The 23,714-nt window shown below is 42.5% G+C and overlaps 1 protein-coding gene across 8 annotated transcripts in view; it reads right to left on the bottom strand.

The window, feature by feature from the left end:
- SLC25A26 (solute carrier family 25 member 26) overlaps window positions 1-23,714 on the bottom strand; it is a 176,027-nt gene that overhangs the window by 34,139 nt on the left and 118,174 nt on the right. For 5 of the 8 annotated variants that reach the window (XR_014788571.1, XR_014788570.1, XM_084840458.1 and 2 more), the window contains one exon: window positions 9,723-9,767. Coding sequence is in view for 6 of the 8 variants with exons in the window: in XM_084840458.1 (XP_084696584.1) it covers window positions 9,723-9,767 (45 nt within the window). In the remaining 2 variants the exon portion in view is untranslated. Of the gene's footprint in view, window positions 1-7,979; window positions 9,359-9,722; window positions 9,768-23,714 lie in introns of those variants that run through there. The other 3 variants (XM_084840456.1, XM_084840460.1, XM_084840457.1) reach the window with 3 other exon arrangements.

Genomic DNA, 23,714 nt, shown 5'->3' on the forward strand with positions numbered 1-23,714 from the left:
CGCCCTCTTGCAGGCACCAAAAAACTTTGAAAATTAAAAAGGGCTAATTTTTACCCTTCTGGTGTTCCGTAGCCACTATGGATGCCATTCCTACCCCATTTTTTTTTTACTGAATTATAGGGACAGTTGGAGGCAGCAGGGGCAGCATGTTGTCCACCCCTGTTCTTGAGCATGAAAACTAACAGGAAAAAAACCCTACAAATCTCACATCCCACAGCAAATTATGCTCAGGAGCATCAGGCAGTAGCCAAAACTTGAGTTTTTTAAAGTTTGCCTTGCAAATGCTCAATAGACCCTCACGTTTTTTCAAGTATTCACAAAAATAATGTGTTTTTCCCCACCAAAGCTTTGCTTGTTTTAAATTAATGTTTATTAAGCTGGATCCGGTGTTGCTCCTCCATGAATGCAAGGTCTACATCCTGCTGGAGAAAGGGAGCAAGGCGGCAATTGCTGCAGATTCATCCTCCCCCCTGGCAACCCCTAAGCCGCTGCCACCACACACACACACACACACACACACTGCTCTGAAAGATCTCCCAAAACCTCCAGAGCAATTGTGGGGGGGAGATCAGGGGCTGCAGGAGAGAGGGGGAATGAGAGAAAAGTCCACCACTCTTCCGCCTGCCAGATCATCCAGTTTGAGGAGTTCTACTCCACGTATCACTGGATCGAACCCATCAGCTGCTGTTTTCGATTGCAAATTGGCATGGTTTTATAATTTAAAAAATTGCTGTATTTCTTGTATGAGCAGAACAGCAGGATATAAATACGTTAAAACAACAATAGGGGCCTTGGTAAAGTTGCTCGGCCTCCCATCAACTTCTCTCCAAGGTGTCTGGGCACGTTCCAGCTTGTTTAAAAGTGATGGAGGTTATGTAATAAGAGCCCTGCTGGATCAGACCAAAAGCCTACCTTGTCCAGCATCCCGTTTCCCACAGCGGCCAACCAGATGCCTCTGGGAAGCCCACAAGCAGGACATAAAAGGGTTCTGATACATGGAATATGTTACATTCTTTTAAAGTTTCTGCCAGGCTCCAGATCAGGCCTCTGTATTTCTCTCACCCAACTGGGCCAAGCATTGCTTACTGCTGCTCTCAGCTTCTGCTTCCTAGCGTGACACAGTTCTGAATTTCTAAGAAAAGAGGTGCTGACGTTCTTGCCTGTCCAGAAGCCCTGCCCTCTCATCACAGATGATTATCCAGGGGAACAGAAGTAGAGGAGCTACAACACCATGCACTGCACAGAGAAGGTGCCAGGCTTGGTGCAGCTAGGTAATTTTAGACCTTGGACTTCATGGTCTTTAGGGGTGGGGGGAGGTTTTTAAACAGCTGCGCATGTGATTTCAGTTGTGAAGCACATAACTGACATTTCTCTCCTTCCCCCCAACCCCATCTCCGCAACTGCCATGCCATGCTTTACAACTGCTTCTACATTCCAGGTATGTTAGAATGTTTTCCAAGGATGATCACAACAAAAATACGCCACGCATGTGCAGTTTTGCATTTTAAGCTCCTGTAAATCATAGCACTGTTGCGACTACAGGAATAAAATGGGAGTTTGCTTCTGCTGCCCTGATGGCCTCGTCACCTACTGCACCACTGCTTGGCATCTCCAGTTAAAAAGCCCTCACCCTGGAGAGCCGCTGCCAGTCAGATTAGACGGAACTGTATTGAAAGGACCAATTGTCTGACTCAACAGGGCAGTCAGCTCAACCCTCCTTCACACACTGAACGAATACATGAAGGGGGTTGTGCAGCATAGCCCCACCTGGCCCTGTATTCAGCGGCCATGTGAAGGGGTCCTATCTGGCCAATAAGGTCCCCCCTCCCTCATGTGTGAGAACGTCTTCATGCAGCCGGTATGCACTTTGGCAGCAGGGCTACACAGCATGGCCCCATGACCTCCTCATGCATTCTTTCAATGTGTGTGTGTGTGTGTGTGGGGGGGGTTGACTGAATCTATATGGCAGAATATTTTTAATTGCATCCCACACATGCTTAAAGGCACCCTCTTTGTATAATGCAATGGACATATTACAGGGCTGAGCTAGGCTTTCAGCTTTAATGTTTACTGGATGAGCCTCTACCAGCAGTCATTTCAGGCAGAGGTGGGGAACGTGTGGCCCTCCAGATGTTGTTAGACTGCAACTACCATGCTCCCTCACCATTGGCTATGCTGGCTAGGGTTGCTGGGAGTTGCAGTCCAACAACATCTGGAGGGCTACACATCTCTGCCCTGGTTTAAGGACAGTTCATCCTGCTATTGCAAAGAGTGGGATTGATTTCCTCATGAGATCCCCTCCAACTTATGCCTACTTTTCTCTAACTGTACTGTATACCGGAAAGATTTTCCAATGCGCCCTATGAAGGAACTCTTTTCCTGTAGATAATGCTGCAAACAGAAAAACAATAGTACTAACCAAGAATTCCTGATCAGAAAGAAAGAACTAATCTGCCTGTGTTGCAGTGCTATCCAAACTGGTGTTCTAAGAACAGAAGTACTCCAGAGGCAGTAACAAGCTTTGGAGCCGAGAATGCTTTCAGTACATATTTAGAACGAGGCATGTACAAACTCCCTAGAATTAGGATCGCTTCCCCATTCTAAAAACAGGACTGAAAGCAGTGAAGAAACTCCATGTGGATTCATCCTCGGGAGCCTGTTTCCAACATGCTTCCTCTTTCAAAACTCTTGAACAGTTTCAAAGGGTGTTTTAACATGGCCAGTAATGCACTACCTTTCCCTTCACTGTTCCAAGCATACGGCAACTTACAGATGGTGCACAAGAATGTCTGACAGTATTTTAAAGCCACTGTGAATAACTGTTATTGTGACACTAATAAAGTGAGGTTTTGTTTGCTGAACAGCTGTGGCTATATTGTTCTGGGGGTGGGGTGGGTAAGACGGCCGTTAGGCAAATGGAATTTGCACTCCCCATTGGATGAAAGTGACATCATCTGCCTTGAAACAGTGCACTAGAAATCTGGTTTCCGTGAAAGAGCACCTAAACAAATGGCAGACACGTTAGTGTAACTGGGACGATTAGTGCTTAATCCCCCAAAGAAGCAGAGTTGTTACACCAAGATGGAGAAGGGAATGGTAGAACGCTTACTGAACAGCTTGCAAGGAAATGGGTTTAAGGCTTTGTCTGGCTTTCATCAACCCTGGGCTTAAATGCCACTGAGAAAAGTAAGAAGAGAAATGGAAAGCTACACTGGGAGCAGGGTGGGGGTGGGGGTGGGGGGAACAGACAGCAGAAAGAGAGAAAAGGAAATAATATGGGAGAACATTCACTTGCTTGGAACTCAGTGAGAACCATTTTAGGAATATTGGTATTGCCAAGAAGTGCGCTATACAGAGAGAGAGAGAGAGAGAGAGAGAGAGAGAGAGAGAGAGATAGCAAGCATGCACATGTCCCCCATGAGCTGTCAGAGATGCAAGATGCTAAACACTGAAAATAAATGGATCAATTATCAATAGAAATAACTGATTTTTTTTTAAAGCATAACAACAATGCTTCGGGGGGGGGGCTTGTGACCCTCCAGATGTTTGGGCCTAGAACTCCCATCAGCCAGCACAGCCAACAGTGAGAACAGTAGGAGTTGTAGGCCAAAACATCTGGAGGACCACAAGTTGCCCACCCCAGCTGTACAGGTCTATAACACTGGAGCATCTCAGAATGATTGTTTAGAATAGTAATGAGGGAAAGGGTTGTGATGCACCGTAACCATTTTTAAGCACCAAACTCTTTCCTCTGACCGCTGAGGAAAGAAGAAAGAGCAATGGGTTCGAGTGGCCACTGGATACGTTTATGTCAGTAATCAGGAAAAATTGCTGTGTAGCCCAATCCTATGCAAGTTGAATCCAAGGTAAGTACTTTACAGTCATTCCAAGGAACCGTGCAGAGGACTGTAGAGTAAGAACACGTATGCTATTCAGTGAAGCGATCAACCACCTTCCCTCCCTGGAAGTATTCATGGCCTGCTTCTATATTATGTTATTGATTAATTACTGATATGTATGAATCGCTTACATTAAAAAGAAATGTCTGAATGATAGACAAATACAGTATAAAACCAGAATTAGAATACAATATACTGTATAAAGACAAAGTTTTAAAAACAATGTTTTACATAGTTAATAAAATACTGTATAAAAATAAGAACAGACAATAAGATGACAACAAGGAATAAGCACCATTTTTTTGTAGAAAGGCAAAACATAAATAAATAAAATATATAAATAAGGATGTGATCCTATGCATGTCTAGACAGAAAAAAGTCCTACAACTCCTAGCATTTGCTAACCAGCATGGCTCGCTGGGGAATGCTGGGAGTTGTAGGACCTTTTCTGCCTAAGCATATATAGGATTGCCCCTAAATATATAAGACAAATCACTGTTCTAGGAAACCTTGCTGGAACAAGTTTTTAGTAGGCACAACAAATCCAGAATGGTTGGAGCCTGTCTAATTTGTACTAGTAGGGAGTTCCAGAGAGCGGGCGCTGTGATACTAAAGGCCCTGTTCCAAGCCATCATGGGCTGGGGCTCTGAGATGACATGTAAGGTTAAGCAGAGATCCTATAGTCAGTTCTTGTATCCAAAGTTAGGACACAGAAATAGTTTGTATCAATGGGGAAGATGCACATCGGGGAAGGGTGGTTAGTGCTAAACAGTGTGAAAGCCCTCGCCACATGTGCAGGTAACCACAGCCCGCAGTGTGGTTAGCCTAACCACTCACTAACCACCATGGTTACCACTAAATTCCATAGTCTGGACAGGCCACCATGCATCCCAGCAGCCTCAGCGGAGGAAGCTGCTATGGGTGGTCATTTTGGAGCCTCAGCAGAGGAAGATGCTGCAGGCAGCCATTTGGGGGCCTCAGTGGAGGAAACTGCTGCGGGTGGCCATTTTGGTGCTTGGTGCTGCAGCAGCGGCCAGCAGCTATCTTTGGGCTTGGCACCGCAGCAACCGCAGGTGGCCATTTCACAGGGACAGGGGGGTGCAGGTTTGGGGGCAGCGGCACTGCTTGAGGCAGGGATGCTGCTGCTTAGCCAGCTGCCAGCCGGGCAGGGATGTCTTCCCTTATCTTGGTGGACACAGGTGCTTGTCCCTGGGAGTACTAAGTGCTCAAGGTGTGCCAATAACAGTAGCTTGGGATCAAAAGCATCTTTGCTCCCCACGCGCTTCTCCAATTTTCGTACTGCGGGCAGGGACATAGAATGAGGAGGCTGGCTCTTGGCTGCCGCATCATGTGTTTTTCGCAGATTTTGACAATGGAGATTTGGAGCACTGACACGAGTGGCTGGGCTGATTTTGGCCGCTCTTGCGCCCGAGCTCTATGGTAGCACTCAGTTAATCATAGCGGCCTGCTCAGACGTCACACTAAACCACCGTTAGGGCTGCTAACCATGTTGCAGCAAGTGGTTAGTGAGAGTGGTTAATAAACCACCATGGTTTGGAAAAATGCCATTCAGACATCACGCTAAGCCTTCATGGAGAGTTCCAAAATCAGGGCTTACCCTGATGTCTAAACAGGACCAATGTCTACTCCCAGCTAGGTTGTTGAGGTGAAATCTTTGAAAAGTCAGCCACCCCAGTTGCAATCATTCCACTGCTAAGCCAGCTCTGCAAATCGTCTTGCCCAAAGGGGCTACAGTAGCATTCTTCTTCATGACATTTTCTTTTGTTTTTTTAAAAAGGGTGTAACTAACCCATATAAAATTCCTCCTACTGAAAAGCCAGGGCTTCAGCCTTAAGCACTGCCACGCTTAAATAATACCTTAAATAATACGTGAAACTTTAAGCCTCTTATTCGGATGCGGTGCCTGAAGCCACCTGAGCAACTTGAGATTAATTTTAGGCTCATGCTACCACTGAATCAACATCTTGCAATGCGTTTATTACTGAAGAGACCCTGCATTTTACTGGAAACCATATTTAGATTACCTTCTATCTAAAACCTGAATTGCGTATTTACCTTGGGAGCTGAATTCCACTGGCGTAACTTTACGCTCTTTCACCTCCACAGCATTGTGAATGTTTGCCGAAACAGCCTTGTATTCTGGGAATCATTACATCATGTGCCTGTTTTAAGTGGTTTTGGAGAGCACGCTGTCTATTTCCTCCCTCCCCCTTAATGCTGTCATCTCCATTGTCCAGAACAAAATTATACTTACCTAGCAATTACTATGTCAGAGTAGCTCTACAATATACAACTTAATAGGAAACCGTTCCTATACTATGGTATTAAAACAGATTCCTAATAAGGTAAGTGAAGTTACCCTGTAGGTTGAGACAATTCCCAGATACTAGCACAATGAGAATACTTTTGCCAAAATGCATCTTATAACCAGCCAGTTGGTTTCGTAAAACTGTATCCTACCCAATACATTTTTGTGATAAATTTAGCAATTTCCCAAGTAAGTGCATGTCAGGGACTCTGGAGCTTCAACTGGGAATCTCTGGGTTTGGGATTGTCCAGTTGGCCCCCAGACACCTTTCTCGTCCCAGGTGCCTTGTATGACCGCTCCTGAAGAAACCTGCTTTGGACCCAGATTTTATTAAGTATCAGCCAGTGGCAAAAATTCCCATCCTAGGAAAGGGGTTTGAGTGGGTGGTTGCTGATCAGTTTCAGGCACTCTTAGGGGAGTCTGATTTTCTAGATCCATTTCAACTGGGTTTCAGTCCTGATCTGGCACGGAAACTATCCTGGACACCTATGGGATGACCTGTGCTAGAAGAAATACAGGGGGACTGTGACCCTGTTGATTGCCCTGGACTTCTCAGCAGCTTTGGCAACCATTGACTATAGTTCCCTCTGAACAGGCAGCTTGGGCTTGGGCTCACTTTTCTATAGTGGTTCCAACTCTTCCTTGGATGGCCAATTCCTGAAGATGGTATTGGGGAATTCTGCTTGACGCTTTGGCATTTGTGTTTTGGGCTCCCACAGGGTTCTATAGTATCTCCCATACTCCCATATAGTATCTCCCATGAAACCGCTGAGTGAGGTCAGCTGGAGGTTTGGAGTGAGATGTCGTCAAGATGTGGATAACACCAAGTCTATTTCACCTTTTCATCAGGTGAGGCAGGCGGGCTGCTAAATCAAGGCCTGGGCACAGTAATGGACTGGAAGAGGGCCAACAAACTGCAACTCCATCTAGACAAGATGGAGATACTGTTAATAAATAGTTCATCTTCCCAGATGAGTGGCATTCATCCTGGAGGGGGTTGCACTCCCCCTAAAGGATCAAATGTGTTGTTGGGGGGGTGCTCCTTGATCCACCTTTGTTGTTAGAGGCACAGATTACCTGTGCGGTATAGATCGCCTTTTATCAGTTTTGGCTGGTATGCCAATTATGACCCTACCTTGATAGGAATAGCCTGGCTTCAGTTATCCTTGTTCTGGTAACCTCCTGTTCAGACTATTGCATTGGGTTATACATGGGGCTGCCTTTGAAGATGGTCCAGAAACTTGTTAGTTCAGAACAGAGCTGCAAGACTGCTAACTGGGGCTGGGCGTATCATACAACTGCTTTGCCAGCTTCACTGGCTCACAGTCCATTTCCAGGCCCAATTCAAAGCACTGGTTTTTACTTTCATGGCTTGGGACCAGGACATCTGAAAGGATCACCTCTATTCACCTACCCAGACTTTAAGATCTTCGCCTGCGGCTTTCTCCAGGTGCTTCTGCCAGCTGATATGAGATGGGCGGCTACCCATCTCATATCAGGGCCTTTTCAGTGACAACACCCGAAAGGCTTGCCTGGATCCTACCTTGATGTCATTCTATGGCCTGACAAATACCTTTTTAATTTCTCAGGAATTTTAACCTGTTCCTGCTTTAAAATTCCATTTATCTGAGCTTTGTTTTTATATGCTGCATTGATTTATTTACATAAATACTTTTTTATCTTTGTTGTAAGCTGGCCTGAGTGCCCAGCTATAGGCAGCATATACAGTTTTTAAATCACCATCATCACATGCATTTGAGTTCCTTTATTGTTTTCTGCCTTATTCAAAGGACTCAGTCTACAAAACTGTAGTCCAATGTTTGCCAATACAAAATTTGCAACGGCATCTTACAAATGGCATTTCCAATACACAAATGTCAAAATGAAACTGTTTTTCCAACATCTCAAATGTATCCTTTAAATTATAAAAAGACATATTTAAAATGTAATAATATAATTGATAATAATTGCTGTAGAAGCTTCCTTGCATTTCCTACTGTTCTTGCCATCCTGCCCCTGTGCCCCATTAATAAATTAGGTTGCTCTTAAAATGCTATACAATACTTCAAACTATCCAAATAAGGTATTTAAACATGGATAAGCTAAACATGATCAGAAACACTATTCTCTTGATTTCAAGTTATGTGAAGCTACACTTTGGGGCTTCATCCAGCAGGATGTGGAAAATGTATCTCAGATTTCTTTTTATGTCACTCAAGCAAATCCTGGTAGTGGCTGAAATCTACTAGAATCTAACAGCAGTTTGGTGGTTTATGTAAAATTATTTTGTGGTCTCAGTCAAGTTCCAAGTGGGCAAGTGGATTCAGCTCCAAAACCACCAGTACAATTTAAGCTAACTGTGCCTCAGTTCAAAGCATGATTTAGAAGAGGAGCCCACAAAGTTTCCCTGAACAAAATATTTCTGCATGACCACACTTAATAATCAGTGCAGTAAATTTTAGGTTGGGCAGACTGGATTTTGCAATCCGTGCCCCCCACCTCTAAAAACATCCAAATGCTATGACAAGCTGACCCACATTCTGGACCCAGAATGAACAACACTGATAATGTACTTTGCATAAATTTAGGACTGGGGCTGGGGGGAGGGGGACAGAAAAAGGAGGAACCAAGGGATAAGAAATATGAGTCATTGTGTAATAAAGAATACTTGGGTGATGCCTGTACACATATCTTTAATACAATCTATCTTTAAACATGCTATAGGGTTTCACATTCCTACAGGCTCTTCCTCAGGGCATCCTCAATTTGCCACAAAGAGAGTTAGGGTGCAATCCTATGAATGTTTAGGCAGGAAAAAGTCCTACAACTACCAGCATTACCCAGCCACCATGGCTGGCTGGGGAATGCTGGGAGTCACAAGACATTCTCCTGTCTAAATGTGCACAGGATTGCGCTCTTAGTTTCTTCACTTTCTCCCAACCTTCACAATAAGCTCTGTGGTATAGCAGTGCAGTACGGTGACAGCAATGTTCTTCTCTCCAGGGTAGTTTAGTGCAGCCTTCCAGATGTTTTGGAGTACAACTCCCATCATTCCTGACCACTGGGAATGCTGGCTGGGGCTTCTGGAAGTTGTAGTCTAAATATGTGGAGGGCACAAGGTTGGGGAAGGCTGGTCAGTGACAAGGAAAGTCGGGAAGAAGAACAGATTTGTATATGATTAGACTGCCAAACCTTATAATCAGGCTGCCCTATCAGTTCTATTTCTATCTCTTGTACAAATCCATGAAAAACATACTGCTATGTTATACTGATCTCACATTAACTAAAATATTGACCACTATACAAAAACCTTTTCCTTGGCTTTATCCTGGTTTTCTGCAGTTAGCCTTTCTTGGTCTTTATTACTGTTTGCCCGTTCTTTTAACCCCTGCTTCATTTTGCATTGCCTTTTTGACCATGGATCTCTCTTTTACTTTGGTATCATCCACATTACAATGATTTTTACATTCAGAATTTCAATATGAGGGACTTACCTTTAAGTACTCCCACAGAGGAAATTGTACAAGAGAAAACGGAATCTAGAGTTGAGGAGAGAGAAAGAGAAAAATCACACTGGTCACATCAGCAAAATTATGCTGGCATGTTAGTTGGCTTACTAAATTAGGAAAAGTTATTGTTCATTTGGGGAATGGTAACTTATTAAAATTATAAATCTTGGAGGAATATATTATACACATGGCTGTTAGATGGCTGGTTTTGCTACAGAACCTTTGACTTCATTTAGCATGTTCCCTGCCGAGAGGTTAGTGTATTGTAACCAGGGTGGGCTCTAAGTGTGCTAACTGGCACTGCTGAGTATGGTAAGTTCTGAAGTTTGACTTAAAGTCTGGAAAAGTAATATAGAGGATGGTTTAGAAACTATGTACAGAAACCCAGCCTGCCAAAAAACTGCCAGCTCAGCCATCACAAAGATTTACGTTTAATTGAAGACTGAGACACTTAATAAGGGAAAGTATATTTATAATATCTGGTTGTCCTCAAGGCAATCCTGACCACTGGAAATCGAGAAGATCCTTGGAGTTATTAATCTCTTGAGAACCCAAGTTGTCAATGCTTGAAAATGTATCTCTTAGAGGTTAGCCATCCACCTTTTCTATCGGTCATCCACATCTAAACACCTAAACACTCATTGGCCCCTTTTTTCATCCTCTGATTTCAAAGATATAAAGGCTCAGATAAAGAATTTCCATTCACACACTCAAGACTCAGGGGTTTGACTGTGGTGGTAGAAGCTTTGGGAAGGTTCTAATGACCACTCTTTTCTACCACTTGATTACTCTCTGCAGTCCCTTTATGACAGAGATCTGGTTTTCTTAATGGGTACAGCACATGCTCCCCTTCATGGATCACAGCCTTGTTGTGGCGAAGGGGCTTGCGTAACTCAGTGAAGCCATAAGCTATGCTGTGCAGGGCCACCCAAGACGGACAGGTCATGGTGGAGAGTTCTGATAAAATGTGGTCCACTGGAGAAGGAAATGGCAACCCACTCCAGTATTCTTGCCAAGAAAACCCCATGGAACGTATCACAAGGCTAAAAGATACGATGCCGGAAGATGAGCCCCTCAGGTCGGAAGGTGTCCAATATACTACTGGGGAAGAGCAGAGGGAATTTCCAAGTAGCACCAGAAAGAGTGAAGCGGCTGGGCGAAAGCCAAAAGGACACTCAGCTGTGGATGTGTCTGGTGGTGAAAAGAAAGTCCGATGCTGTAAAGAACAATATTGTTTAGGAACCTGGAATGTAACATCAATGAATCAAGGTAAGCTGGAGGTGGTCTAACATGAGATGGCAAGATTGAACATCGACATCTTGGGAATCAGCGAACTAAAATGGACAGGCATGGGCGAATTTAATTCAGGTGACCATTATATCTACTACTGTGGGCAAGAATCCCTTAGAAGAAATGGAGTAGCACTCATAGTCAACAAAAGGGTGGGAAAAGCAGTACTGCAGTACAATCTCAAAAACGATAGAATGATCTCAGTACGAATCCAAGGCAAACCATTCAACATCACAGTAATTCAAGTCTATGCCCCAACCACTGAGGCCGAAGAAGCTGAGGTTGATCGGTTCTATGAAGACCTACAACACCTTCTAGAACTAACACCAAAAAAAGATGTCCTCTTCATCATAGGGGATTGGAATGCTAAAGTAGGAAGTCAAGAAATCACCGGGATAACAGGCAAGCATGGCCTTGGTGTACAAAATGAAGCAGGACAAAGGCTAATAGAGTTTTGCCAAGAGAACACGCTGATCATAGCAAAACACTATTTTCCAACAGCACAAGAGGTGACTCTACACATGGACATCACTAGATGGTCAATACTGAAATCAGATTGATTATGTACTTTGCAGCCAAAGATGGATGAGCTATATACAGTCAGTAAAAACAAGACCTGGAGCTGACTGTGGCTCAGATCATGAGCTTCTTATTGCAAAATTTTGGCTCAAATTGAAGAACGTAGGGAAAACCACTAAACCATTCAGGTATGACCTAAATCATATCCCTTATGAATGTACAGTGGAGGTGAGGAATAGATTTCAGGGATTAGACCTGATAGACAGAGTGCCTGAGGAACTATGGACGGAGGTCCGTAACATTGTTCAGGAGGCAGCAACTCAATCAATCCCAAAGAAAAAGAAATGCAAGAAAGCAAAGTGGCTGTCTGATGAGGCTTTACAAGTAGCTGAGGAAAGAAGGGGAGAGAAAAGCAAGGGAGAAAGGGGAAGATATATCTAACTGAATGCAGAGTTCCAGAGAATAGCAGGGAGAGACAAGAGGGCCTTCTTAAATGAACAGTGCAAAGAAATCGAGGAAAACAATAGAATGGGAAAGACTAGAGATCTTTTCAAGAAAATCGGACATCTCAAGGGAATGTTTTGTGCAAAGATGAGCATGATAAAGGACAAAGAAGGCAGGGACCTAACAGAAGCAGAGGAGATTAAGAAGAGGTGGAAAGAATACACAGAAGAACTATACAGGAAAGGTCTTAATTTCCATGATAGCCATGATAGTGCGGTCACTAAACTTGAGCCCAACATCCTAGAGAGTGAAGTCAAGTGGGCCTTCGGAACATTACTAACAACAAAGCTAGCGGAGATGACAGTATTCCAGTTGAGCTAGCTAAAATCCTAAAAGATGATGCTGTTAAAGTGCTGCACTCAATATGCCAACACATTTGGAACACTCAACAGTGGCCACAAGACTGGAAAAGGTCAGTTTACATTCCAATTCCAAAGAAGGGCAATGCCAAAGAGTGTTCAAACTACCGTACAATTGCGCTCATTTCACATGCCAGCAAGGTGATGCTCAAAATCCTACAAGCTAAGCTTCAGCAGTATGTGAACCGAGAACTGCCGGAAGTACAAGCTGGGTTTCGAAGAGGCAGAGGAACTAGAGATCAAATCGCCAACATTCGCTGGATCATGGAGAAAGCAAGGGAATTCCAGAAAAACGTCTACTTCTGCTTCATTGACTATACTAAAGCCTTTGATTGTGTGGATCACAACAAACTGTGGCAAATTCCTAAAGAGATGGGAGTACCAGACCACCTTACCTGTCTCCTGAGAAACCTGTATGAGGGTCAAGAAGCAACAGTAAGAACCAGACATGGAACAACCGATTGGTTCCAAATTGGGAAAGGAGTATGACAGGGCTGTATATTGTCGCCCTGCTTATTTAATTTATATGCAGAGTACATCATGAGAAACGCTGGGTTAGATGAATCAGAGGTCGGAATTAAGATTGCCGGGAGAATTATCAACAACCTCAGATACGCAGACGATACCACCCTAATGGCAGAAAGCGAAGAGGATCTAAAGAGCCTCTTGTTGAGCGTGAAAGTGGAGAGTGCAAAAGCTGGTTTGAAACTCAACATTACAAAAATGAAGATCATGGCATCTGGCCCCATCACTTCCTGGCATATAGAAGGGGAAGAAATAGAAGCAGTGACAGATTTTACTTTCTTGGGCTCCAAGATCACCACAGACGGTGACTGTAGCCATGAAATTAAAAGACACTTGCTCCTTGGGAGGAAAGCTATGGCAAACCTAGACAGCATAGTAAGAAGCAGAGACATCACCTTGCCGACAAAGGTTTCTATAATCAAAGCTATAGGTTTCCCAGTAGTAATGTATGGCTGTGAGAGGTGGACTATAAGGAAGGCTGAGCGCCGAAGAATCAATGCTTTCAATCTGTGGTGCTGGAGAAGACTCTTACAAGTCCCCTGGATTGCAAGGAGGTCAAATCAGTCAACCCTAAAGGAAATCAACCCTGAGTGCTCATTGGAAGGACAGATACTGAAGCTGAAACTCAAATATTTTGGCCACCTAATGCAAAGAGAAAACTCCCTGGAAAAGACCCTGATGCTGGGAAAGACTGAAGGCAAAAGGAGAAGGGGACGGCAGAGGATGAGATGGCTAGATAGCATCACCGATGCAATGAATATGAATTTGAGCACACTCCGGGAGAGAGCGGAGGACAGGAAGGCCTGGCGTGCTATGGTCCATGGGGTCACGAAGAGTCGGACATGACTTAACGACCGAACAACAACTGCACATGCTCTGCTACTCATCACTTCTGCTAGTTCCACAACCTCTTATCCACACAGCCAGTCTCGAAAATCAAACTTCCTCTATATATTGATAGAAGCCAGCTAAATGCACATGGAATCCATTCATAGAATGAGGCACCACCACTTCATTGTGGGGAAAATTGACTGTGTGAATTGACTCTTAAGCCACTAAGGCTACGATGGGAGATCTAGTTTGCTAGTTGTTTGGGCTTTAACTCTCTGGGATTTGTCCATGAATCTTTCTTCCCTAGAAGGCATACATCAGAAGAAATCACAAGTTGAGAAAATGTGTTAGTGAAACTTTCTAGGTTTATTTCATTATTAATCCTTATAGGCAACATTATGCTGGTTCCATTGGCTGCAACACACACATGTACACAGGTATTTTTGCTTATACCTCTCTTGAGTCAACAGGACTTCAGCATGCCTAACTGTATCCTGGACTGTAGCCATTGTTATGATAGAATATTCATTATTTTATCATGTTATTTTATTATGTCCGTAAAGTGTTTGTGCAAAAACTGTATTCTATAAAGGCGCTACAATCTTTAAATGTAAAACATTATTATACCATGACTGTCAACACGACAGGCTTCAGCTCATTCAAGTTTACATCATAGACCATAGCTGTCGTATTAAATCTATACAGACATATAATAAGGAAGAGTGAAGCTGAGAGCCAAACATTCATTGTGACATTTAATTTAATGTGATGCTAAAATGCACTCAAGAGCCCTGGCATGAATTGTTTATGCTTTATTTTTTTAATTATGAAGATGACTAACTTAATACATACATTTTTAACAAAACAACACAGAAACAGATGTAACCGCTTAACATTAACCTAATATATTCACTCAAAAAACCCCACTTGCATCTGGCTATCTGTCCACATCACCATCTGTCTACATCTCAATTTCAACTTCCAAAAATGGAAACCCAGTCTAACAAAATGTGTACTCACTCTTCTTCTTTTCATGGCTATGAGTTTCTCTCTTAACTACCATGAGGTAAAGAAACTGATCTTTCTGCAATATACAGTTTCCACACCTCCAGTTACACTGTGGTACATGTGGTATTGAGGTTTCTCAAGTGCAATTCAAAGGATGAGCACAGTATTTCTATTTTTGAAAGTTTTTCTACTGAAATTAGGATAGGAGTACTTTCTAGGGGGTCCACTGAAATCCACCCCATAGCTACAGGCAGGAAGAAGGCTGGGTTGATTCTTTTCCCTCCCATATGCCTCCACCTCTCCAAGTCAAAGCTGGGCTCACAGGTCAGTTCCCCAGCCTCAATCTCTGAGGAGAGGGATTGCCTTGAGACTGCCTTTTCCTCTTCCTTCTCTCTTCTCCTCAGGGGTGCTACAGGAGAGGCTCAGGGGACTCCTTGTTGGTTTTGAGTTTTCTCCTGCAACGCAGTTCACATGACACACTTCATACTATACAACTTCATAGTTACTCCAGTTTTTGTTCATGTTGTTGGGTTTGAAATCATACAATAGTCACAATATGATTTCTAAATTATTTATTTATTTAAAGCATTTTACCCACTCTTCACCTGAAAAGGCGTGAGTGGCTTACATGAGATCAATAACAAACAAGATGGTCCCTGGATGCAGGTTTAAAATTTGAACTCTATGACACAAAAGGAAAAGGGGATGAGGAGGGAAGAGGGAAAAAGCAAGCTCAGGAACCAATTCTTAAAATTACACAGTACATTAAAATGACCAGCTGCAATGGAAATAGTTCAGAGTGAGTGGCAAATTGAGTGACCTATTCCCATCTCTCTCTCCGCTGCAGCATGATGGAAAGGCTGCTGTCAGGTGACAGCTAACAAGGCACAGATTTAACCTCTCTATCCTTCTTGTTTACTTGACTTAATTGAATCAATCATTAAGTAATAGCTTTTCTGGGTTTCATGTTTCAATATTACCGCAAGTTTTAATCACTCAATAATCTTGTGATGGTCTAGATTGCATTCCATTTCACATAAATGAAGCTGGAAGGGCTATTTTTGTTTCTAACTGCTTTTTGTTCTGTTTTGAGTAACCTACAAAAAGTGACATTCTTTACAATAATGGGTATGCAGAGAAAAGTTTACCTATGAAACTGGGAGAAAACACGGTTTTACATACGGAGATACAAGCCCAGTATGAAAAAGCTCTAACAACTTCTGTTAGTTTTATACATACTATTTTCTACAATAAAATCCTACCATGCAACCAGAAATGTCTCTATCACTCTACATCAGCCTTCCCCAACCTGAGGCCCTCCAGATCTGTTAGACTACAACTCCTATTATCCCCAGCCAGGATGCCCACTACCATTAATTTTTGTGAACCATCCAGAGAGCTTTGGCTATTGGGCAGTATAGAAATGAAATGAATAAATGAATAATACTATGCAGGCTGGCGCGATGAGAGATGGAGTCCAACACATCTGAGGGCACCTTATTGGGGAAAGCTCCTCTACATCCTCCACCATGTTTTTCAACACCACAAGAGTTAAAGATTATTGTCTGGTTCATCATGTTACAGCTAATGATTAATAAATGAGTCTACACCATTCCTCTGTCAGGCAAAACTGAGCTAGACAGACACCTGCCATGGGAAATTTGTTATCTAGTCAGGCAGGAAGTGGCAATGAGAAGAAATCAATGTCACTGCTGTACATTGAGCTGACAAACTGAAATCTCATAGGAAGTTTGTAGTTGCAAACAAGAAAGAATTTCCCTTGTGGCATCTCAAAGCCCCACAGTAAAGGTCAAACATGATTCTTATTTATCAGGGCCATGAAACTCAAGTGCTGCGATTAAATTTCTTCCTGCTCCCAATTTCAGGTGCCAAAGCCCTGTTCATTTTCCAGCAAAAGGCATAATACATTTACGAGGAGATACAGGCTTGCAAGAGGATGCCTCGTTCTTAAGCAGGAATTAACTGGGCGATCCCTTTGCCCCCTAGAATCAAATGCAACATCACCTTATATTATATCAGGGGTGCCTGAACTGAACCAGAATGAGGTCAACCCAAATTCCATGATTACACCATACAAACGGAAAATTCAGCAGCCTGGCTTCCAATTGTTTTCAAGTGTTCCAGCCCTTATGGCTGCGAATACAGGCTCAAAAATGTATGGGCAATGGATACACAAGGGGGCAAGGCAGGACTTCAGAGGGTAAAGGAATGTGGCATCCATGCCCTGCATAGCTCATTAAACTTCCCCAGAGCAAAAAGAAGCAAAATGTATGATGTAAAATGATTCCATATCAGACTGTTATTTAACAACTTGCCTGGTAGCCATAAGCAACAAGGAATTCCATGCAGAAAAGTAAGTGGGCTGGTGGAGGCTGGATGGAGTACTCCATTCCTCCTCTACCAGCCCACATGGTTACCATTCTAAAGCCTCTCCCACTGTTACCAGCACAGAAATGAAATGGGCTGGCAGAGGACAGATCACTCCGTCACTCCTCTGCCTGTCTGCTTGGTAGAAGGAATGTTTTTTACTAGTAGCCTTCATTTCCATGCCTCCCCTCCTCCACAGTCAGCATGGAAACACAGACTATCGGCCTCTTGGTCGGCAAGTAAAAATGTTTGTAAGCTAATAACATTCGAGGGCATATTTACAAAGCATCTCTTATACAACGATCTAATGCTACTATTCTTGGTATACAATATGGGTTAACTACTTGGCACAAGCATGGATGTTTTTAATGCAGTTTACCCACACACTTGCCTGTGGTTACTATAAAGATAGTAATGTGAATCTTGACGGGCCACAGCTCTTTACAATGTCAGGCACAGGACTCTGCCAGGCTAATTACCCAGGATCCATTATTGGAGACACCAGGGATTTAGTCTGAGGCCTTATATATGTACAGCATGTGTTCTAACTTTCAATTGTGGCCCTTTCCCTGGCTTGTGCTAATGCTTGTACTAGATATTCAATGCTCAGCCATAGAAGGCAGACATATTTAAATAGCAAATACACTGTCCAGCCGTAAGATAAACTTATGAAGTTAGTTGCCATGGAAGATGAAGAGCAGTATTATTACAGTGAACTGCCCACCAAATGGTGGGAACTTTTGAATTCTGCAACATGGCCTAACATGGCACTGTGAAATTGGAATGTTCCAACAAACAGATTGGCATCTGATGTCACAATGGCCTGGAACTCTGCACTGAGAAATGCTTTTTCTTACAGCCATTCCTGGGAGGATGTAGTCATGGGAGGAGGCACCTCTCAAGCCAAAAGCAGGGATGCTCAAGGATTTTATCCAATCCACATTTCAAAGCAAACCAATTAATGTGCAGATCGGAATGTGGCTACCCTGTGGATTTCACACACATCCGAATTTTGCGATGTAGTTTTCATCTCAAAAAATGTGCCAAAATGCATCTAGAAAATCATATTTTATTTCAGATTTAAAAATAAAATCATATTTGTTTTAATCTGTATTTTGAGAAAAAATACATTTGAAAATGTGTTTAAATATGAATTTTTGTGCAGGTTTTTTAAAATGTGCAGATTAAAGTAGAAACAGAACAGAATAGATTTATGAATGAATACATGTGAAACCAACATGGACTGGAAATAAACTAATATGTCCCTCCCTAGCAAACAGTAACAGATTCTCAACCACAATCTATTACCTTTCCGTGCCACTCAACTTTCTGAAAGGCATGGGCTTTTTCCCTGCTGCTGCCAATATAGTTCAGGAGGAGAAGGGAAGAAGTAGACAAATTCACAGACTTCTGGGACATTATTATAGAGACTGATGGTAAGTGTTCATATAGTGCTTTTCCAAGTGTTCAAAAAACTTCACATACAGTAAGAAGAAACTAGATAATAATCTACAGGACAAACGCATTTTGCTACCACAAGCTGCAATTTCACACTAATTGTGATATATTTTTTTAAAGCATTCTCCAAATCTTTTCTTTCCAAGAAGTCTTTACATGTTGACACCATCTTAGCAGAACACCCTTTGAAGGGGGGAACGGGAGGCCCTAACACTGAATCACAGATACAAAGACCGCTTTCTTTACGAGGTCATTCCAAGAGTGACAAAAATTGATTGGATTCACCGCAAGCCTTTTTACAGCTACACCACAATTAGGGTGATTAAAATGTCTTGCTCCAGAAAAGGCTTCTTCTCTTTTTGGCGGTTTGTGAACTGATTGCATTTTGTGATTATTTTCCTAAAGAAATCACCGAAACAGAAGATCATCACGCCCTGCCAAGCATTGATATTTACACCTGAAATATGTTAAAACAACAGTGAAAATGTGTTCCGCACATGTGGATAACTTTCTGCCAGCAAAATGCTGGCTGGCTCCATCAACTCTCCTACAATGTTCACAGAAAACAGACACCAGCGTACCAGCTCTCTCTGCCTGTCTGGCTTGATGTTATATAGCTGTAGTGACTATTCAGCAGAGTTGACTAACACTAGAATTACTTCCAGACAGACATCAATTATTTTAGAATATTTTACAGATCAACGTTGTCGATTTTCTCTTGGCCACATATACTTTAACTCAATAATATCAATGTTAATAATAATAAATACTATCTTCTAATGTATGACAACAAATGTTGCAGGTTTTACTGATTTGGTTGCTCAAAATTAACTCAGTCTTGGTTTATATGGTACGTGTTGTTAAGATATTATATTTATATACTCCAACAATACCTGCTTTAAGAGATGCTGAACCTATTTCTGATGCACAACAGTAGCTGCATGTGCTACCAAATTAGCACATAATACTGAACATGTTCTCCAGCTACAGCAATTTGGCTGGGGCAACATCATCTGCCTGTCTTTGGAACTGAGCCTCAGAGCATTAATGGTATTTATCAAATGACCCACAGTTCAACAACAATCCACACTCAACCACTGAGTGTGGGTTAGCGTGTTGTGTGAACCCAGCCACTGACTGCAGTCTCTTGTATAGCATGGCTTTTTGTTCTTACTTTGTAAATGCTTTTCCTTCTTCTTCATGCACTGTGTGTGTGTGTGTGTGGGTGTGAGTGTGTGTTTCCCCACTTAGAGCCAGGACACAAAACATGTCAACTTTAAGTACTGTGTCTCTCTTTGCAGCTATCAAACAGACCTTGCAAAGGCAGCCAGGGTTAACCCTTTCCTTTCCCACCATGGTTCTGACAAGAATCGCCCCAAGACTGCTATTTGCTGTGGGAGGGAAGCCTCCATTGATGCCACAACAAATAGGTGTGTGTGTGTGTGTGTTTGAGAGAGAGAGAGAGAGAGAGATGGATGGATGGGGGTATGTGCGAATGGCTATGTGGGGGTGTGAATGGGGGGGTGTCCTGGCCCTACCCACCACTGCCCCAGTCACCAGCTCCACCCATTCATGCACCCCGATAGATTCCACAAGGACCAATATGGTCCCTGAACCCAAAGATGTTGCCCGCTCCTGAAAATCCCTTCAATGAGTTAGCAAGCAAGATATTTAACTCTTCTCTCATCCTTGACTGAGGAAATACTGTTACAGAAAGTACAGATGTATACATGCTCTCTTATTGAATTATGTTTAGTTACTTTAATGTTTAGCTAAAAGCAACCATAAAAGAGTTAAGAAACCCAAATTGCAGAGTACACTGAAGCACTGTTAAAGAATCTTCATCTAGTAACTTTGGGGTTGCTCACAAGTGCTTGTACTAGTCTGGACGTATATCCATCATTCAGATGTAACTAAAACCATTTTGGGTAGGTTTACATGAAATCCAAAGACAGCCTAAAACTTCTGGCTCATCAAACTATCTTAGTTAAGGCATATCCAAGACATGTCAAAATATTACATTAAAACATTCTTTATCCCATTCTAACATGACTGCCAACTTATTTGTAGATCAACAGACTAGAAGTAGTCGTTCCAGTTAAAGAAGTAAGTACATCTTTAACCCACAAACAGGGATGCCATTAACCAACACTGCCACTGAGTCAAAGGACTGACAATGGTCACCAGGTAGCAACAAAGCCTTTCCACCCATCTAGGACCCATAGATTGCTTCTCTCAGTCCGTTCCAGGTCATGTTGAAGAAATAAGAAAAAAAGAAGCAGGACTGGGAGGAAGGGAACTGTAGAAACCACCCCTCTCTGCTGCACTCTTTATACCTGGCAGGAGGCAGCAGAAGGGTGGATGGGAACTGAATATTTATTTAAGCAAGCTATGAAAACTTACTACGCTTAACAGTAAAAGATGGAGAAGCCACTGGCTCAACTATACATGAGAAGCTGCAGCTATCCCTATACCATACAGCACTAAAGTTTATAAGATCAGAAGAAAGATGCCAGGTTTGCTCAAGTATGGGAAGATGCTGCTGGAATTAGCTCGTACAAGTGAGAAAATAAGCTGGGGGACAATTTGGTAACCTAATTTACAAAATGGATTGATAAACAACAGTGTCCCTGGCCTAACAAGAGGCCTGATGGACTGCAGAACCGGGTTTGGAAAGAAGGCAACAGGCAAAGCATGTTGAAGAGTAGCAAAATATGAGAAAGGCAGACTCCTTCAGAACTGAAATAGCCTTCAAAATGCTAGAATTCTTCCACATCAAGAGGAAACAGATGTCCATGGCTGGAATTTGCATGTGGCTTTATTCTCTCCTAAGATACAATAAAGCCACTCTTCTGCTGGGCCTTTAAAACTTAAAATTAAAACAGTGGCATGTCATGCCTAGTGCAGCTGTGTCTTCTCCCCCATCCTTTGTGACTGTTTTTTTTTTTTTTTGATGGGAAGGGGGGGAAATGGACAAACAAGAGCCCCCAAATGAAAAAAAAATGGTATGTGCTCTCAAAACAATCTAAAAACTACAGATGTTCTTACTAATCTGCAGCAAGCGTTTGTTTATTCAGGTTCTGTCTGTTTCTGAAGCAGGACGGGTTTGCCCTCCAAATTATCTCCCTTTACAAAACTCTAAAATAAATACTGGAAGAGGAGATCTGTGTAAACAGCCTCAGGAGAGAACTAGCTCACCTCATAGTACTGAAGGCCTTTGTTTAGTTCAACAGGTGTAGCTTTGTCTTTCTGTGGAGAGCCTGAATACATCACCCCAGCAGTTAAAACACATGGTTAAACTTCAACAAATGAATGGCCTTAAGGATTGGTGTGAGGACTAGTTGCCCCATATGGCTAAAAAGCATCTTTGCCTAGCAGAGAGCAAGGGAAGAAGAAATAAAAGGGAAGAATTAAAAGAAACCCAGGATTATGATATTGGTAATGTTAAGACTCAGGCAGGAGAATCTTTTTTTAAAACAATTACAAAATACCAGTTGTAACACAGAGCTGCCCAAGGACCAGGGATGGACAAATCTCTCAAGCGCAATTTCTCTCAGGTTCTCTGTTGTTCCCTTTTACATTTGTTCTGTCTTGTTTCTGCCTCAGCTTCTCATTTATTTTTTCTGTTTGCACAAAAATTCTTGTTTTTCGTCTGCATTAAAAAAAATGTACGCATTTTTAAAAAATGTGTGCGTTTTTGTGGGCACTTGCAAGTGTACGCTTTTGTGCATTTAAAAAAAATACGCAATTTTATATGCATTTTTGCGAACTGCATCACAAACTTTGGAAATGTATGACTTTCTGTAGTAAACTGTTTCTGTTTGTGTTTAGGTTCGAGAAGTGTGAGTTTGGTAAGTTTGCATTAAAATGTGAACCCAATGAATTTCTTATTGTCCCTAGCAAAGGTATTTTTGCCAGCAATCAGGAGAATGGTATTTTTATGCCTGTCCTCCTCCTCCTTTTCCATTGGTATCTTCAAAAGCTCAATTACAACTAATAGACCTAGTTCACACGTAACAGCGGTTCCTTGGCAATTGATGGATTAACTCTGGGTTCTTTAACCCCTACACAACACAGAGCTCTGGTTTGGACGTCATGATAACAACCAAATTCCTGGGTTGTTGACTGAAAATGGAAGAGACAAGCATGTGGGGGGCAGCGCACAAACTTCCACTTGGCCACGGCAATTCCTGGGGTAAACAATGTTATGTACGAACAGGGTAATAGACTCTTCAGTCTTGCCATGGCCCTCTTGTTCCATCAGTCTAGAGGACAACAATGTGTACATGATTTTCCCCTCCATTCCTATTCCAGCTTTTGGCACTGAAGTTGGAACACAAGCAACATGCTTTGCAAATTTAAAAAAAAAAGATATACAGAGAAATAACATGGTAAAGGAGAATCTATACAGATACTTCTTTTGCCAGTGTACAGCACTGGTCTGTCCACAACACCACCAACAGCTCCCCACCTTTGAAGTGCAGATCAACAGTATGGAAGACAGGGGCTGGGTAGCTTGAAGCAAAAGAGTAAATCTAATCAGGGGCAGGGGGAAGAGAAGTTGTTGATGCAGGCATATTGTAAAATGTGCATTATCTGCTTGTATGGAAAAAAAAAAGGAAACCCTGCTGAGTACTGGGCATCATAACAGTGCAGCTGTAATAGTATTTAAGAATTCTAACAAGTTCCAAGGACAAAATTATTAAGGTATTCAGATCTTGTTCATGCATAGACTGTCTATCATCATTATCATCGTGATTGCTGGAAAATAATCCAAGGTACTGATTATCCAGCCATCTAGAAATAGGACTAGTAGCCTACAGTCGAAGAAGTGGTAAATTAGTTCATATTAATATGAGAAAGTCAACACACACACATATACACCTTATCCCACTGCTTTTTGACCCTCGTTCCCCATTAACTTTGTCAGGTCACAGTGCCATGGTAACAGAAGAAGCAACTCTGTTCTTACAGGTGCAAGAACACTCTAAGGATATAGACCTAGCAATCCTCTGGTTCACCAGGCAATGGTCCTCAATCCCCAAAGTTCCTTTGCCTTCTCCTTCCTCCCTGCCAACAGCATGAAGCCCTAAGT

The sequence above is a fragment of the Heloderma suspectum genome, chromosome 2, assembly GCF_057233095.1.
Source record: "Heloderma suspectum isolate Gila_16-S chromosome 2, 16-S_ref, whole genome shotgun sequence".
Lineage (NCBI taxonomy): Eukaryota > Metazoa > Chordata > Lepidosauria > Squamata > Helodermatidae > Heloderma > Heloderma suspectum.